General features: G+C 37.8%; 1 protein-coding gene across 1 annotated transcript in view; it reads left to right on the top strand.

Annotated features, from left to right (window-relative positions):
• The window catches only part of LOC121159367, an 86,979-nt gene that overhangs the window by 7,250 nt on the left and 60,597 nt on the right, over positions 1-19,132 (top strand). The window contains exons 2-5 of the mRNA XM_040984386.1: positions 11,131-11,217; positions 13,761-13,812; positions 14,966-15,111; positions 18,712-18,834. Coding sequence (XP_040840320.1) covers positions 11,131-11,217; positions 13,761-13,812; positions 14,966-15,111; positions 18,712-18,834 — 408 coding nt within the window. The remainder of the gene's footprint in view (positions 1-11,130; positions 11,218-13,760; positions 13,813-14,965; positions 15,112-18,711; positions 18,835-19,132) is intronic.

Below are 19,132 nucleotides of genomic sequence, written 5' to 3'. Positions count from 1 at the left end.
ACAATTAACAAGTGAAGAAGCAACCAACAGAATAGAAGAAAATCATTGCACACTGTACAACTGACAGGGGACTGATATCCAGGATTTACAAAGAGCTTCAGAAACCCAGGGACAGTAAACAAGCAAACAAACAAAGAAACCCAGCTCTGTGACAAAATGGCTAAAGAAATGAACAGACATTTTTCAGAAGAACAGATTCAAATGGCTAACAGACCTATGAAAAGATGCTCAGGCTCCCTAGCTGTCAAGGAGATGTAATGAAAATCGCATTGAGGTTCCACCTAACTCAAATAGGCTGCCCTACATTCAGAACTCTACTAACAACACCTGCTGGTGTGGATGTGGGGGAAAGGCACCCTCCTTCACTGTTGGTGGGAGTGTAGCTTAGTACAGCCACTGTGGAAGTCCACAAGATGGAGTTGGGGTCAGAGAATGCAATCACTTCTGTCATCTTTTTTTCATAATTTACATGTCTTTTGGTGTACTTAAAACATATTTCCATTAGCAATGTAGTTAGGGATGGAATCCTTATATCATATATTGTTCAACTCAATCATATACTACCAAACATTTTTTCATGGAAAATGTATTAATTATATTCTCACTAAGGGTATTAGAACAAGGTACTAGAGTTTTCATGTTCCACATCCTTGCCACTTGGTACTGCCAGTTTCTTTATTTTCAACTATATGATAGAGAGAGGGTGATGTATAATGGTATCTTAATGCGGTGTTAATTTTCATTTCCCTGTGACTAATGAGGAGGAGCTCCTTACATAAGTTTAATAATCATGATGTAAGGTTTCTTGTGAAGTGCCTCATCAGGCGTGTTTCCCATTTTTAACCTGGGTTTTATGCTTTTTTATTATTAATTTGCTAAAGTTTGCATGTATACTCACTCATTCTATATGTAGTTATTTGTAATCAGCTATCATGTGTGTGCTCTATGTGGGCTAGTAGAATTTTAAAGACAACTGGAATGGAGAAGAGTGGGTCATATACGTCATGGGTAAAATGCAGACATTGCAAGTGAATATGCTAAATTTCATAGAAGTGTCAAGGTGCTTGTATTCAAAATGGGGTCAGTAGTGACAGTTGAAAGACTCTGTGGAGATAAGTAAAGTCAGAATTTTATGCAGTTCAGAAGAAATTCTAAGCAGTGTCAAAAGGCTTTATGAGACCACTCTTCAGAACATTGCTCAAGGTTCTGATAGGAATTGAAAGACTTGTTCTGCTGATGCTGCTGTTAGCGATGAGTGCTCTGACCAAGTGATGAAGGAAAAGTAAGAAGGTAGCAGTATGAGGGAAGAGATGATACTTTGTCAGAGTACAATTTTTATTTTTAATAAGATTCATTCATTTATTTGAAAAGTAGGGTGATGGACTGACAGCCAGAGAACTTCTAACTACTGGTTCACTCTAGCTGCCTGTAACAGCTGGAGCTGCTTCAGGCCAAAGCCAGGAACCCCAATTTATCCAAGTCTCACACCTGAGGAACAGAGACTTGAGTACTTGAGCCATCATCTGCCACCTTTTAAGGCACACAAGCAGTAAGCTGGTTCTGTAACTCGTTGTGAAACCAGGTGCTCTTCCATGGATGGGAATGTGGGCCTCCCAAGTGGAAGATTAACCTTCTGTGCCACAATGCCTGCCCTGGGGAAGATTGGACTCAAAAGATAATTTTTAAAAACTGTCAATATTTGCTCCACAAATTTCAAGACAATTTTGTAGGCAATGATACCATTTTGTCCATTCCCAAAGAGCTCTGGATCTTAGAAACTTAATCATATAAATGCAGTTTTACTTTTTGAAGAAAAATGAGTGTCTCTCAAATATATATATGTATTTTTAAAGATTAGGAAAAAAAAGAGGAAAAAGCCAGAAACAGCCAAATCAGGGTTATAGTGTGAATGTCTAGTGGCTGCCAATTAAAACTCTCACACATTGCCCTTTTTTGGTGAGAATAAGCGGGGACTTTGTTATGAGGACTCTGGTGAAGCTTTGCCAAGCACGATTTTGATAAATTCTGGTTAATTTTCTTGAACTACTCTCACAGTAAGAAGACGTTATCATTCTTTACCCCTCCAGAAGATTAACAAAATGCCTTGAGCGTCTCAAAAAGCTTGCCATGACTTTTGCTCCTGACGGGTCCAGCTTGGCTTTGGCTGGCTCTCTTCTGCCTCTTGGTAGCCATGGCTCTGACTGTGCTTTGTCTCCGGGAACATACTCCAGGACTGACATGCCTGATCATGTTTCCTGTTGTTCATTGCTGATTTTCTTCAGTTAAGGCACAAGCAAGATTAATTGAAAATTAATCTTTTTTTCTTTGAAAATTGCTGTGAGCGGGTCTGGTGCTGTGGGATTAGTCTTCAATATCATCTTTCTCCCATCTGCCTTTAAAAATTATCCTTTGTGATTTCTTTGAGATATTGTTCCTAAACACTTTTCATGAAGCATCAGTTGTTTCAGCTTTCTTTACCCAAGCTTCACTATCAATTAGATGATTTTTTTTTGTCTTGCTTCAATTTCATCAGAATTTATATTGCTCTGACAAGAATCCTTTGAAAACTGGCGTCTTATTTTCTTAGTATCTTGAACTAGATGTTGCTCAGGCATATTATAACCAATTAGTACAAGCTTGCTTTCATGCAAAAATCTCGAGATTCATGCATAGTTTTCCTCAATGTGCACATTATCCTTAAGTTTTTAAAGATTTCTTGTATATAAAACACATTCAGTCAGATATATGCAGCAATAACAAAGTGGTACAAGATATAAGACAAACTTTTTCAATACAACTATAGTATTTGTTATCTATTTTATTTTTAATTCTTAAAAATTCATCTTGAGAAATACATGATTATATTGATACTCATGGAAGATTAAATAAATCTAATCAACATGCCTTTCACTTAACATATGTATCATTTCCTGAGGTTAAAGCTTTTAAAATCGGGCCTGATGTGGCGTGGCCTAGCAGCTAAGGTCCTTGCCTTGAATGCACCAGGATCCCATATGGGCGCTGGTTCTAGTCCCAGCAGCCCTGCTTCCCATCCAGCTCCCTGCTGGTGGCCTGGGAAGACAGTTGAGGATGGCCCAAGGTCTTGGGATCCTGCGCCCGTGTCAGAGACCTGTGGCTTTGGATCGGTGCAGTACTGGCCATTGCGGTCACTTGGGGAGTGAATCATCAGATGGAAGATCTTTGTCTCTCCTTCTCTCTGTGTATTTGGCTTTGCAATAAAAATAAATAAATTAAAAAAAAACTTTAAAAACCTACTGAAGTGTCAATTTTGGAACATGAAATATTTTGTTGTTAGCCATACTGTGAAGCAGATCTGTGAAAGTTTTTCTCCTTCTTGAAACTTTGCACCATCTGACAACATTTTCCCTTTCTTAATCTATGTATTCCCTTTCCAGGCCTCTTGAAACTGCCATTCTACTCTTATGTCCATGAATTCAACCATTTTAGATTCCGTATACAAATGAAATTGAGTAGTTTTTGCATTTCTGTGCCTTGCTTTTTTCACCAAGTACGATGTTCTACATGTTCATTCATAGCATTAAAAGTGAAAGAATTTTCATCTTTTTATATGATTGAATACTATCCCATGATGTGTTTATACCTTATTTTCATTATCCCTTCATCCAGTGATGGACAGTAGGGTTGCATCAATATCTTGGCTATTGAGAATAATACTGCAATGAGCATGGAAGTGCAGAGTTCTTCAATATAGTATAAGTGACAAAACTCAGCTAACATATTCAATAGTGAAAATTGAAGGCTTTTTCTTTCAAGTTCAGGAGTTTTGCAAGGATGCTCATTCTCACCTACTCCCATGGCTTTTATTTAATGTACTGCTAGAAGCCCTAATCACAGCATTTTGACAAGATCATATCACAATCTTTATTGTCTTCCTTCATTTAGTTTCTTCTTCTACAGTGTGGAAGCTTTGACTCTCAGTATCAGGAATACAGTTGTATATTGCTCAATTCTACAATGCATGCAGAATTGTTTTATTTCTTCTGCAAAAAATCAAATTTACTCAGAATTCAAAAATTTTGCATTACTTTGTTTTTCTTGTAATATGGTTTGTATTTACTTGAAAAAAAGTTAAAGTAATTTTCCTATATTTATTCAATCTCAGAATTCCACACTATTGATTGCATTAAGTTACTATTTTTTATGTTTACAGGTAATATTGTCATTTCATCACAAATTGTATCCTGAAGTGATATATACATTACTAAATAGCACAAATACATTACCTCACATAATTATCATTTTGTAATAAGAACATAACATCTACTCTCTTTACACTTTCAAGAATACAGCATATCATTGGTCACCATAATCACCTTGATGAACAGTAGATCTCTTGATATTTATTCCTCATTTCTATAATTGAGTATTCTTTAGCCAACATTTCCCTATCTGCTTCTCTCCCTTATTCCACCCTTTGGAAACCACCATTATATTCTTTATCTCAAAATTAAATGTTCATTCATAAAAGCTTAACACATTTTGTAAAGCAGAGAGTGTAACTCAACACAATGAAGATCATATGTGAGAAAGCCAGAGCCTAATGTTATACTGAATATGGAATAGTTGAAAAGCTTCCCTCTGATTTCTAGACCAGGACAATGACACTTACCCCTGTAGCAGTGGAAGTCCTAGCCAGACCAACTGGGAAAAATAAAGACATCGAAGGCATCCATATTGGAAGTGGGTAGTCAGTTGTTACTGTTGGCAGATGTCGTATTATATTTAGAAAAACTCCAACAAAGCACAATCAGATCTAATAGATTAATAAAGTCTAAGGCTACATAATGAACTCAAAAGTGAGTAGCGGTTCTGGTATACTGTGAACTATCTAAAAAAGAAATCAAAAAGGCAATGCCATTTATAATAGCTATAAAAATATCTAAAAAATTTTTGATCAAGGAGATGGAGTAAACAAATAACATGTAAATAGAAAATACTCCTTAATTATTAATTGAGCAATTAATGTTAGATTCATATTTAATTATGTGGTGTATTTGTGTATAGAACATTAATACACTTCCAACAGTTGTAACTCTACAGAAGATAAACTTGAGGAAGTATCTTTCGCTGTTTTGTTCTACTCTTCCCACTCTGTCCCATTTCTGTGTTGCTTTAGATACATATATGTTTCTCCTTTTCTAGTAAAACATTGCACTTTGTTCTTTTCACTTAAGAGTCTACAAATCACGATTTCATACCGATCTTCATTTTTATAGGTAGATGGTACTATATCGTAAATGTATACTATAGCTTATTTCACTAGCTTCTCATATTTAACATTTAGGTAGCTTGCATAAAATACTGCAATGAAAAATTATAAGATATGTATTTTCATTTGTTGAAAATATTTCCACAGGCTGAATTTGTAATTCCTACATATTTTTATGTTTAAATATTAAAAGGTATTCTTTTTTATTGATGGATGTTAAAGGCAGAGTATGGGAGAGAGGGATAAAAGGAGAGAGGGGCAGAGGGAGGAGGAGAGAGAGAGTGAGAGTTTTCTATCCACTGATTCACTCTCCAAATGGCCGCAAAAACAAGCAGGGGGCCAATCTGAAGCTGGAGCCAGTCCCCTCTACTAGGTCCCCCATATAGGTGGAAGCGGCCCATCACACTTGGCCCATATTCTCTGACCAATAGCAGAGAGCAGAGTCTTGAGCTGCTTGGACACAAACCAGCTCCCATTCAGCATTGCTGTTGGTGGTTTAACCCTCAGTGAAAGATGCTCTTATTTACTTCATGGTGTAGCTTTTGGCCTCATTTCTGCTGTTAATACCAGGATATGGTTCTCTGCTCTCTTTCTTTTTTCCTTTCTTTGCCTTTTCTCTCTTTCTTTAGATTTATTTTATTTCAAAGACAAATTTCAGAGAGGGAGAGGGAGAGAGAGAGAGAGAGAGGAAGGGAGAGAGAGAGGGAGAGAGAAGGGAGAGAGAGAAGGAGAGAGAAGGGAAGTTGGAGAAATCTTCCATTTGCTGGTTCACTACCCTAATGGCCACAGGAGCTAGGGCTGGGGCAATCCCATGTTGGTGCTAGGAACTTTTTCTGGCTCTTCACTCAGCTGCAGAGACCTAAGCTCTTTGACTGCCTTCTGTTGCTTTCCTAGGCACATTAGCAGGGAGCAGGATCAGCTGTGGAACAGCCAGGACTGAAATAAGCGCATACAGGCTATGGCTTAATTAATTCATTCTGCCACATGCCAGCTCCTCTTTGCTTTCTTCTTAGTCAATGTATCTTAGTATATCTTAGGTCCTTTATGTTAGACTTCCTAAGCCACGAAATTACGTAAATTTTTTGTATTAGAAGGGTGCTCAACTGTCTTGACGTCCCTGACACTATCCTGATTTTAGAGCTAAAAGTTCCAAATCCTAAGAAGTCCCTCAGTTCTGGGAAAGAGTAATGGTTGCTCGCCCATTATACTAAGAATACGTTAGGGTTTTGCCTTTCTGAACTGATTTTAACATTATTTGTCTTAAATAAATGTAAAACCTTTGCATATTTGTTGAGGTGAATGGTAAGCTTGAGTATTATGATTTTTTTTTTTGCTTTATTTATCATGTTTTGCTCCTTTAAAAATTTCTTTGGCATAGTGTTAAGGCACCATGTGTTGGCTCTGATCCAAATTCCAGCTTCTTAATAATGTCCGTCCTGGGAGACAGCTCATGTGGATGGGTTCTTGACACCTGTGTGGGAGACATGGATTGAGCTCACTGACCCTGGCTTTAAAATGTCCAAGCCTTAGTTATTGAAGGCAATTTTGGGAAGGAAATGAGTAGTTGGGAGATGTTTCTCTGTGTTTGTAAACTATTAAATACTTTGTTTAATTAATTGAAAACTAAATATTATATTAATTGGCTTTTATCACTATATTTAGAATACCTGAGAAGATCTGTTTAGAACAGATTTATCTTGGTTTAAGGTTTGGAGACTTATTGTCTGTGAACAGGGGCTCCATCAGTGTGATATCTATGAGAGCAGGAAACATTCAGGAGAAAGTGTTCCCTGAGTTGTTTTCCATTTCTTACATTTTTAAATGGTCTTGTACTTGAAGGATGGCTTGGTTGTTTACAAATACTTTGCTTGACCTTTCCTGTCTTGCACTTCGTGAAACTGTTGCTCTGTAATTGCATTGCATTATGTCGGTCTTGAGAAATTTGATGCTAATCTCGTTGCTTACCCTTGTAATAATTTATAAAATCTAATGATTTTATTAGGAAGCATCTGAATCATTCTTAGTCAGTTTTCCCAGAAACATAATGAGACCTATCAAATATAGGTCTCATAGCCTAAAAGTTCTTGGCTTGCGATTTTAAATATCAGGTCTTATTTGTGTTGTTTTTCTTCTTCAGAGGTTTCTCATTTGTTTGTCTTTCCATTAAGCTACTTTTCTCTCTTTCCCCCCTAATATTATTGGTTTTATTTTCTTTCCAAGGGCTCACATTAAGTATGCATTTGAATCCATGCTTCCTCGGGCATTGTGCAATTTGTTTCCGGGACATTTTTGTCTTTTTTTTTTTTAAAGATTTATTTTATTTTTATTGCAAAGTCAAATATACATAGAGGAAGAGAGACAGAGAGGAAGATCTTCTGTCTGATGATTCACTCCCCCAAGTGATTGCAATGGCCAGTGATGCACCAATCCGAAACCAGGAGCCAGGAGCTCTTCCAGGTTTCCCACACGGGTGCAGGGTCCCAAGGCATTGGCCCATCCTTGACTGCTTTCCCAGGTCACAAGCAGGGAGCTGGATGGGAAGTGGAGCTGCTGGGATTAGAACCGGCGCCCATGTGGGATCCTGATGTGTTCAAGGAGAAGACTTTAGCCACTACACCATCACGCCGGGCCCGACATTTTTGTCTTTTTAAAGATTTTTTTTTTCACTTGGAGGGGTAGTCTCAAGGAACAAGCAGCAACAGCAATGGCACTGGGGATTGCCCTTCTCTTGTAGAGATGGCAAAAGATGGAGGGTGTAAACATTTCAACTTGCTTTGCTCCAAAGGAGCTGATAAATGATATCTATATCTATATCTATATCTATATCTATATCTATATCTATATCTATATCTATATCTATATCTATATCTATATCTATATCTATATCTATATCTGTCTATATCATATATATGTGTATATGGGTGTATAGATACACACGTACATACATATACACAATTAATGGAGAAGTGAAAGCCATCGATGCAGAACCAAAATTTGATTGTCACTCCATACTTAGGCCTAGAGTCCCATTATGTGACTGGCAAGACTCTCACTTAGGTAAGTGGATGATTAGAAATCCTGTGCTTGTGTGCAGTCTGGGCCTGTATTAACTAGGGCTAGAACAGTGCTTAACAACATGGTTAACAATGCTTAACAACAAGGGACAAGAATTTCTGGAAAGCAAACATCCACACCTGGGGATGGCCAATAGTTCTCTGATGTTCTGAGGACAGTGGAGAAGGGTTTTTCATTGCAAAGCTCCACACTCAGCACTAAATAGATAATTTCAGCCCCTCCCCCCCAAAAACCAGCATCCTAACTTTTTTGTTTGTTCTTAGACACTCAGATACCTAAGATATTATTGTGCTCTGCCTCAGTGGTTCAGAGCCTGACTGCACATACAGTTATATAGGTCACCCAGGGAGCTTTCGAAAAGTAGATTTCTGGGCCCCTACCTTCAACTTTTCAGATAAAAAGTCCAGGATGTGGACACCAGCATATGTGTTTTTCCTTTTATTAGCACTGCTGGTCATGATTTTGTTGCCACTGGTTGAGAGACCAGTTTTGCACTTGACTGTAGAGTCACAACAGCAGTCTCAACCATACATACATGAACTATTCTAAAATCAGGGATGTTCTGTTCTTGAGTTAATCAAGTGGCAATGAACTGTATTTTAAATGTGTAGGTGAATACTGTAGTTTTACCACTGCTTTGGAGTATATAAAGAAGTTATAACTCATGCAATGCATGGGGAAAATAAAAAAGTGAAATACAAGGACAAATCTTAGCTGCTTCTTATGTTGTTTGAAAATATCCAAGTGCTTGTGGTGATAAAGTAGCAGTTAACATGTATGTAATGTTTGCTAAGTTTCACATGTGTTATCTGTACATTAACCCTCCAAACTATCCATATAAAATAATAGCTGTCATTAACCTCATATCTTTTATAACATGAAAAAAATTTAAAATATTGTTTACATAGTTGAGACAGATGGGATAAATGTTTCAGTTTTTTTTTTCTCCTGTGTTCTCAGGGGAGGAGGTAGAGGGGGCCCTCTTTATGGTCAAACTGTCAGTACCCAGGGATGGGGGACAGTCATTTGATACCTTGGAGACTCCAATGTAGAGAAGTGTATTGCTAGGATGTTGCTGGAGTGGTTTAGATAACCTTGAGAAGTTGTAGGTTTTGTTGCTCCAGGGCTGTGGAGATCTTTCCAAGGTCTGACCTCATATTCTCTGTGGAGAAACTGAGGCCCCTGTGGTCAGCTGCCTTGCCAGGGGCCAAAGCTGCAAACTCGAGACTGGGAAATAGCAGGGTCAGGAGTCTAGCTCAGGTCAACCTGATTACATAGCTTCTACTTTTATGTGCTGTACAAGCACATCCTGTATCTGTGTATTTTCAGGTGACTGCAGTTTATTGTTAATACATGTTGATGAATAAAATTAGAACATTTGAGTTAAAAATTTCTTTCCTGAATTTATCAGCACTGATTTCATTTTTAGTTTTCTGTTTTAATAATTGGATTTGTGATTATAGACTAAAAAAAATCCCCAAACCCATATTTGAACACATTTGATTGACTTTCAGATTTCATACTATAATTTATTGTTCTTTTGGAGGTGTTGTCTTTTGAAAATTTCCCATTTTTTCTTACTATAGTGTTTTAAAGGCACTGCTCTGCTTTTCCTTACTTATGTCTCTTACAGATGGTTCAGTATTATTCTTTCCATTTAGTGTGCTGAATTGCAGTTACTTTAAATAGTCATTATTTTTTCAAAAAAGATTTATTTATTTATTTGAAAGGCATAATTACAGAGAAGGAAAGAGAGAGTGGAAGAGTGAGACTGGGGGAAGGAGGGAGGAGGGAGAGAGGGGAAAGAGAGAGAGAGAGAGAGAGAAAGAGAAAGAGAGAGAAAGAGATCATCCATAGGATCAGTACCCAAATGGCCATCATGGCCAGGGTTGTATTAGGCCAAAGCTGGGAGCTGGGTACTCCAGCCATGTCTCTCATGTTGTTGACAGGGGCCAAGCACGTGGGTTTACTAATTCTTGGGTGTGTATTAGTAGAAGGTGGATCACAAGTGGAGCAGTCAGACTTGAACCAGTGGTCAAATGGGACACCAACATCATAAATGGTAGCCCAACTTGCTGTGCCGCAATGCCAGTGAAATTGTAATTGGTGGGAAGTGAAGGAAATGGGTGGGCCTAACTTATGACGGTCTTATGACGGTCTTTGGTTATTCTGGTATTTCTCTGAAATGCTTTGTGCTCACGTGTATAAAAAGGTTCTCTCTTCTTTGTCTCTTTTATTCCTGAGACAGTGCTGCTCTAAGAAAGCTCCTCCTGGGCCTTTTCTTTTAGATCTCTTCTCTGCAGTCATTGCTGTGAATCCCTGTATCCTAGACATGAGGCCAGACTTACATGTAGGATTAATTTTCTCTCTTTCAGGATGATTTTGTCTATGCTTTCTTCATGTTTCTTAACCTTCTCTGCTCTTTTCCAGAGTCCTCTATGATTCACTAACTTTCTGTCTCCCAGTTTATTTTGGTAACAAGAATTCCAGTGCTGCAGCATTCCACAATTTATGTGTTGAATCCAATGACAAACTAAACTGCTTTGTTAGTACTGTGTCTTTTAGGATTCCCTTAATGATTTTGTATCTAGCTAGTCTCTTTTAAAATGCATCTCTGCTAATTGATAAACTTAGTAAAGATAAGGTTGAGTTTCTTACTAATATTGGTATTTTGCTACCTAAAGTACCTGATAGTACCTATAGTACCTCATGCTTACTAGATGTTTACAAATAATTAAATCAAATTAACATTTCATCCAATCATTTTTTTTCTTTTCTGAAGTCTTAAATTATTTACATTGTAGATGCTGAGAAAAACTCTGAAAGGGACTGAGAGTGAAGAACTGGAAATAACACCTGAGAAACCAACTTTGGTGCCATTTGGGGATGTGGTATGAATCACTAATTATCAATATACTTGTACAAATTAATTACTGCTTGAAACATAATTGATGTGTATTATTTGGTAATAAAACAGTATATGCATGAAACAATCCTAGCATATATTTATGTTTATGAAGTTTTCATTCTTTTGAAAGTTTTCATGTTTATAGATCAGAAAACATTACAAATAATCCTGAAATTAAGGACTAAATCCGAATTCACAGATATAATGTCTACTATACTAGAGAATCCCAAGTTCAGTAGTGTCAAAGTCATAGGAGAATTTTTTTAAGATTTTATTTATTTTTATGGGAAAGTCAGATTTATAGAGAAAAGACACAGAGAGGAAGACTTCCCATCCACTGGTTCACTCCCCAAATGGCCACAATGGCTGGAGTGAGCTGATCCAAAGCCAGGAGCCTGGAGCTTCCTCTGGGTCTCCCATGCAGGTGCAGGGTTACAAGGCTTTGGGCTGCCCTCCGCTGCTTCCCCAGGCCACAAGCAGGAATCTGAAAGGGAAATGGAGCAGCCAGGATACAAACAAGTGCCCATATGGGATTCTGGAGCATGCAAGGTGATAATCTTTGCCACCAGGTTGCTGCACCAAGCCCCAAAATAATTTTTTAAAGCATTGACTTTGGGATCTGCTAAGCCCTGGAGTCGGTATTTTTATTGCATTCTGTAGCAAGATTTGTCTGCAAAGTTGGATTCCCTATATCCTCAAATCCCCAGGACCAGAAACACACACACACACACACACACATACACACACACACACACACACCATGATAAGCCCTAAAATATAGCTGAGAATTTAAAAAAAAAAATGTTATTTTGGATGCTTCAGAGTGTAGGATGTGAGAACCAGTGAACAACCAGAACTGTAAAAATATCATGGTATTCTTCAATAGTGCTGTCTCTTGTCTGAATGTTATCAGAAGAGCTACTGGGAATGAAATAAGAATTTATCTTGCCACACTTCCTCCCTTCAATGCAATATTTAATACAATGTTTCTGCTATTTTTACTTTGAAACTAAACATGGCTAAATATATTTGCTTAGTGCTAGGTATTAGAATCAATGTTCCTGTGTTCATTTTGTATTTGATTTTTATGGTTAAACAAAAGATAAAATTTCCTTTGACATTTAGAAGACTTTTGTATATAAAAACTGAATACTTACAGTCCCTGGCGTACAAAAGCTAATGGGTAACTGCTTGCTGAATAAAGTGATTTTAAGTTGCTGGAGAAATGAGATCGAAGCAAAACCTATTTCTTGCATTTTATCAGTTGCTATGTCATATAAAACAAGAATGATTCAGAGTGATGATCATGTTTTCTTGACTTTGTGTTCTTGTTCAGTGTTCCTTTTCATTCTGTTTTTCTGCTTTATGATATTTTCCATGAACTATATATTTTCATTGAGAAAGTATATGCAGAGAAGAACAACAGTATTGAACTTTTTTTTTAAAGATTTATTTTTATTATTTTTTTATTGGAAAGGCAGATATACAGAGAGGAGAGACAGAGAGGAAGATCTTCCGTCCGATGATTCACTCCCCAAGTGAGCGCAACGGGCCGATACTATGCCGATCCGAAGCCAGGAGCCTCTTCGGGGTCTCCCACGCGGGTGCAGGGTCCCAAAGCTTTGGGCCGTCCTCTGCTGCTTTCCCAGGCCACAGGCAGGGAGCTGGAAGGGAAGCGGGGCTGCTGGGATTAGAACCGGCGCCCATACGGGATCCCAGGCGTGCAAGGCGAGGACCTTTAACCACTTGCGCCACCGCGCCGGGCCCCAGTATTGAACTTTAAGCAGAATATTGTTCAGAGTGGGTGTCTGGCATCGTGGTTTCGCCACCACCTGGGATGCTTACATCCCGTATTTGAGTTCCTGGTTTCAAGTTTCAGCTCTATGCTTTTCTTTTTTTTAAGATTTATTTTTATTGCAAAGTCAGATAAACAGAGGAAGAGAGACAAAGAGGAAGATCTTCCATCTATTGATTCACTCCCCAAGTGTCCTCAGTGGCCAGAGCCAAGCCAATCCAAAGCAGGAGCCTGGAGACTCCTCCAGGTTTCCCATGTGGATGCAGGGTCCCAAGGCTTCAGGCCATCCTCGACTGCTTTCCCAGGCTACAAGCAAGGAGCTGGATGGGAAGTGGGGATGCTGGGAGTTAGGACCAGTGTCCATATGGGATCCCAGTACATTCATGGTGAGGATTTTAGCCACTACACTACCATGCCGGGCCCATCTCCATGCTTTTCTTAAAATATCCAGCTTTCTGCTCCTGTACATTCTGGGTAGCAAAAGCTAACAGCTGAAATACGTGTGTCTGTACTACTCACATGGGAGACACAGATTGAATTCCTGGCTTCTGGCTTTGGACGGCCATAACTGTGACAAGTATCTGGGGCAGTGAACCAATGCATGGAGGAAATCTCTTTGTTTTTTGGCCTTTCAAAAAAATAAATAAAACATTTAAAAACGTTTTTCAGTATAAAGGGAAAGTGTACTTTTTATAAATGCATTCACTTTCTGTATCTTTATTTTCCTGTAGGTTGGCTGCCTGGCCATACATATAAAGAATTGTAAACAATTTATGTCTAGGAGTATCCTTTTTTGATTTTACAATCATAATGTGATCAGATTTCATTATTTCATTATCCATTGCTGCATAAAGACTACTTCAAAACTTAGTGGCTTACAACATAAGCATTTTATTATCAGCAACTGCCAGTGCATTGAGTAGGTGGTATCTGTTTCACAACAGCCCAGCTTGGGCTCAAACTGTGTGAGAGTTCACAGGAGCTGGAAGATCTGAAATAACCCATTTATGTGTCTTGTGGTTTGGTGTGTGTGCCTGGACTGATAAACTTAGATAGGTCCTGAAATAGTTGGATTTCTTGCTCTTGACCAAACTACTAAATTAACTTTAAAAAATATTTTTAATCACTGAAGTTTTTGGTGTCTCCTTACATTTTTTTTAAAAAGATTTATTTATTTTTAATGCAAAGTCAGATATACAGAGAGGAGGAGAGACAGAGAGGAAGATCTTCCGTCTGATGATTCATTCCCCTAGTGAGCACAATGGCCGTTGCTGTGCCCATCTGAACCCAGAACCCAGGAGCCATGGTCTCCCTGTTGGGCCATCCTCGACTGCTTTCCCAGGCCACAAGCAGGGAGCTGGATGGGAAGTGGAGCCACTGGGACTAGAATCTGTGCCCATATGGGATCCCAATGCGTGCAAGGAGAGGGCATTAATCACTATGCTGTCGCGCCAGGCCCCTCCTTAAATTTTGCACCCTGGTCAAGTACCTCTCTTGCCTAGCCCTGATCACATCCATTGAATTTGTGACCAAAGGGCTAACCCAAATCCCATGGCAATAGAAGGATATACTCTCTTTTAATCTGAGAGTGATAAGATTTTCAGTCATTTATAATGCACTCTAATCATATATAAAAGTTAAAGGAGAAATACATACCTTGTTGGTATATGAATCAGTAATTCTAATTTATTTGTAAATATATGTCTTTTAACATTTTCAAAATGTATATATTGACATTGGTGACTTTAAATGTTGGGTGCTTATTTTTAGGCTTATCATGCTATAAAACCAGTATACTCTACAATTATATTCTAGATCTACTTGACTTATTCTTAGGTTTTGGACTAATAGAGTCATGGATTGCAATTACTGGCTTAATTTATAATGTGTTATTATTCAGTTACAACAAAGCTTATTTCCTCAACTTCTGTATCAGTCAGTTCACAACATTATACTAATTTGTTCATTTGCATCTCCATAAACAATGTTGTGAAATCTACAAAACTTTGTAGCTTGATAACCAGAAGCAATAAGAAGCTCAACGTAATTAGTTTTGATGAAGTGAAGTATTTTTCTGTACAGGTAATATTAAAATTATCTTCTTGATATAATAATCTCTTTATAGTTTCAGATATTCTACCCTAATTCTGTCTTTTCCATTTTTAAAATGGGTCGGGAAAAAGTGAAAGCAGTATTTTATTATTAAGTATTTTAAACTATTGTATATATACTGTGTGAACTGTAGTCCTAAACATAATCTAGGCCAGAAGGCTGAGAAGCAATAGGGCTATAATTTGTTTAAGACAAAAAGTTTCCTGCAAAATGTGTGGTGATGAGTTTCTTAGCTGAAGTGCCACTATGGTTCTGTGTTGGCCCTTCTTGGATTTTTTTCCACCTGACTTCTTCCCTTCCCATCTACCCTCTCCTATTTTTGTCTTTAAAATCTCCTCCACTTTTGTCTTCTCTTCTCCTACAGTCTCTTTATACAGACTAACTGTTGTGTGGGTTCAGGTATTTAGTATTTATAAACACTCATATGTATACATCTTATTGCCATCCTAGCTCAACAGATGAGGAAACTAAGAAACTATGCAGTTAAAGAACTTTCCTAAAGTCACAGAACTGGAATGTGGTAGAGCTGGAAATGTATTCAGTCTCACCTCAGACCACACTTCAGTAAATTACTCCTCACACTGGAACATATTATTTTGTCACAGTTAAGTTTCTTAAAATATTCAATGTATCCCACATTTTCCAAATCAGCAGCAATGTTCCATATAGCTACAGGGTTCACTGATCAGTCTGTTTCCTAATAGTTTTATTGCATGGATTTTCTTCTGTGCTGATTTTTTATTTTTACAAATTTCATTTTACTTAAGTGTTGATACTTTAAGACGTATCTTTTAGAGGCAGTTTGTGCTTTTCTTTGCGTCTTTACACATGTTTAGCAAATCTCCAGAGAGCCAAGGAGAATAGATGCTGCAGGGTTGACAGCTGAATAGTGACTTCAAGGTGAACAACTCATGGTGTTTGGAGTCTGGTTCAGCTAGAATGGTGAAACTATTGTTGAGTCTTCCCAATATTGAGTTGCAATTCCAGTAATCACTTCTTACCACCTTTTCAAGTGAGATTGTCTCACTACAGGACTTACTAATAGCAGCCAGAACACTTGCCTACCTTGAAATCTGCCCCACCAAAGTAGCCCACCATCTTTTAAGTTCAGTCTCCTGTAGAATCTCAGGCCATGGATGCAATATAGTCAGGTTTTTCTGCCACCGTGTAGCAAGAATAGCCTTTAATCGTACATCCAGTAGGAATTCTTAAATTTACATTTGAGATTTGATCAAGTTGGCTGTCAACTCTACATTTTTACCTGTATTCTGGATTTTTAGAAACACACACATATTTTCTGTAACATTCTCTTTCCAGCAGTCTAGTTTTTTCTAATGCCAACATTATTCCAGTAATCTAGTTCCAGAGGCTTCTCTCTCTTTTTAAGGTAGGCTTAATAGTAATGATTTTACTGGTATCAGCTTTCTGTATCATCACTTCTTAGGAAGGAACAAGGCTTATTTTGGCTTATAGTTTTAGGAGTTTGCAGTCCAATATTGAGTTTAGGCATCTGGTGAGCATGACTATGGCAGGAAGACAGGCATATGGCATGCCAGGAGGCAGAGGGAGATAGGCAGCACACTTAGCTTATGTAACCAACACTCTAGAGAACTGCTTTCCATGCCTGGCATGATCTAATGACCCCAGTGTCTCCCAGATTCCATATTTATGGAAGAGAAATCATTTATCAGTCTGCCACATTTGAAAATTATGTATCATCGGTCTTTGTTTGTTGCATTTCTTTTCTGATTTCACACTGATGTGACTGTATTTTATTACATTATGTTTATTTATTGTATTGGGTCTAATGGCTGCTTAGAGTGGATTGTTGATGTTCATCCTCTATGAGACATCTTAATTATTATTTCTTCAAGTAGTACCTCTCTGCCCCATTTTCCTGATCTGCTATTTTCATCCCTGGAACTCTGGTTAGTATATATTAGATGTTCTTCCATATCTTTTAACTTTTTAAATAAATTTTTTATTACATAACATCTTCCTTGTATTCTAAATAATTTTTCAGAAATTTGTTCTGGCTCTCTAAATCTGTTAAGACATATAAAATCTGTAGTTGAGTCTATTTGTTTAATATTTTAATTTAATTATCTTATTTTCAATTTCTAAAAGTCTAATTCTTTGTTCAAGTTAGCTAGATCATCCTAACAGTTTATTGTAGCTCTTTTTTTAAAAAAAAAAAGATTTATTTATTGTTATTACAACGTCAGATTACAGAGAAGAGGAGAGACAGAAAGGAAGATCTTCTGTCCAATGATTCACTCCCCAAGTGACCGCAATGGTCAGTGTGGCGCTGATCCGAAGGTGGGAACCAGAAACTTCATTCCAGGTCTCCCATGTGGGTGCAGGGTCCCAAGGCTTTGGGCCATCCTCAACTGCTTTCCCAGGTCACAAGCAGGGAGCTGGATGGGAAGTGGAGCTACTGGGATTAGAACCGGTACCCATATGGGATCCAGGCGCGTTCAAGGCGAGGACTAGCCACTAGACCACGCCACCGGGCCCTATTGTAGCTCTTTTTAAAAAATGTATTCCTTTAAACATAGGAAGCGTAACACTTTAAAACAAAGTTCTAATTGAAGTTTTTGTGGATCTGCTTCTGAGTCTCTCAGTGCTTCGTTTCCATGCTGATTTATGTTTTACTGTCATCTCATACCTTTCCTGGACTTCTTTTGAGGTCTAGGATGACAGCAGCCCTGAAGAGAATACTGGGTTAGCTTCTGAGGCTCCTGAGATTACTATCTGTTGGGATTATTATAAACTAAGTGTTGTATTTGAGATATTTAAAAAAATTTAAATGTTGGCCAGTTTGTTTATATTGCGGAAAATTGTATGTAATGTAAAACCACTGAAATGATTTTAAGTGTAGACTCAGGAGGTTTTATGCCTCTACTTAGTGTGAATTTAGGCATTAGTTCTACTAAATAGGTTTATAGTTCCAGTTTACCAGGAACTCCCTACCTCCCATTTTGCTCAGAACGTTACAGCTTTCATTGTAATCATAAATGTGTTGGGAAGAATGTTTTCTTATTTCCTGAAGCTTTAGCTCCTTGGATTCTCAGTGCTATCAGAGGAGGGGTGGGCAAGTGTCTTCTGTGATATGCCCCGTATCTTGTCTTCTCTTTTATGTACCTTTTGAAGCCATGAAAATGCGGTTTCAGACTGGGAAATATCTTCTGGGCAAATGTAACTTCCTACTTTACCCTTCTTATTGTATGCTAATACTTGATGCTTTATATGATTTTTTTTTACTATTTTATTGGTTTATTAGTGCTTTTAGGGAGTTATTTTTAGATATTATGTTGAGTACTTGTAATGTTTTAACAGACACACTGCTTGTAACACTGCCAAATTGCTGAAATGCCAAGCCAGCCTCTTAACTGTTATGCTTCATAGGGATTTTTGTTCTCATTTCTAAGGAGAAGAGAGTCACAAGCATAACTTTGAGAAGTTTCCTACACAGTGTAATATGTGCTATGTTTGCATCTAATCAGAATTTGAATTTGAAATTCACACTTAACATTTAACGCTTCTTTTTATATACATTTTGAAATTGAGGTTCCCAGACATCAAGATGATGAGCGAAATAATATTTACCTGGATCTAATGCAGCATGACGCTACAGAAAAATATCCTCTCTTCTTAGGGCGCTGTGAATTACATCTTTATGAAGTAATCCAGGTATGCATAGAAGGCCTTTTTTTTCTACCATAGTGCCATATAACCCAGTTGGTATTTGCTGTGGTGGTTTATTATGTCTAGGTGACTCGTTTTCTTTATAATCTGCCCTTAAATACATGTGTTTAGGAAACAGAGTTTTCACTGTGAGGCTTAGTGACCCAAATGTCTTAAAAATGTTTAGTGGAACTGTAAAAACAATGTTGTTTGTTAACTGTGGAATTGGGAATGTGGCATATAGTGGGAATAAAAAGAGTGATGGAACATTGGATTATGTAGTGTGGCTCATGGGAAAACAGAG

The sequence above is a fragment of the Ochotona curzoniae genome, unplaced genomic scaffold (genome assembly GCF_017591425.1).
Source record: "Ochotona curzoniae isolate NIBS_2020 unplaced genomic scaffold, NIBS_Ocur_1.0 contig_4148, whole genome shotgun sequence".
Classification (NCBI taxonomy): Eukaryota; Metazoa; Chordata; class Mammalia; order Lagomorpha; family Ochotonidae; genus Ochotona; species Ochotona curzoniae.
The sequence above is the reverse complement of the archived record's forward strand: the minus strand, read 5'-3'. Positions and strand labels throughout refer to the sequence as shown.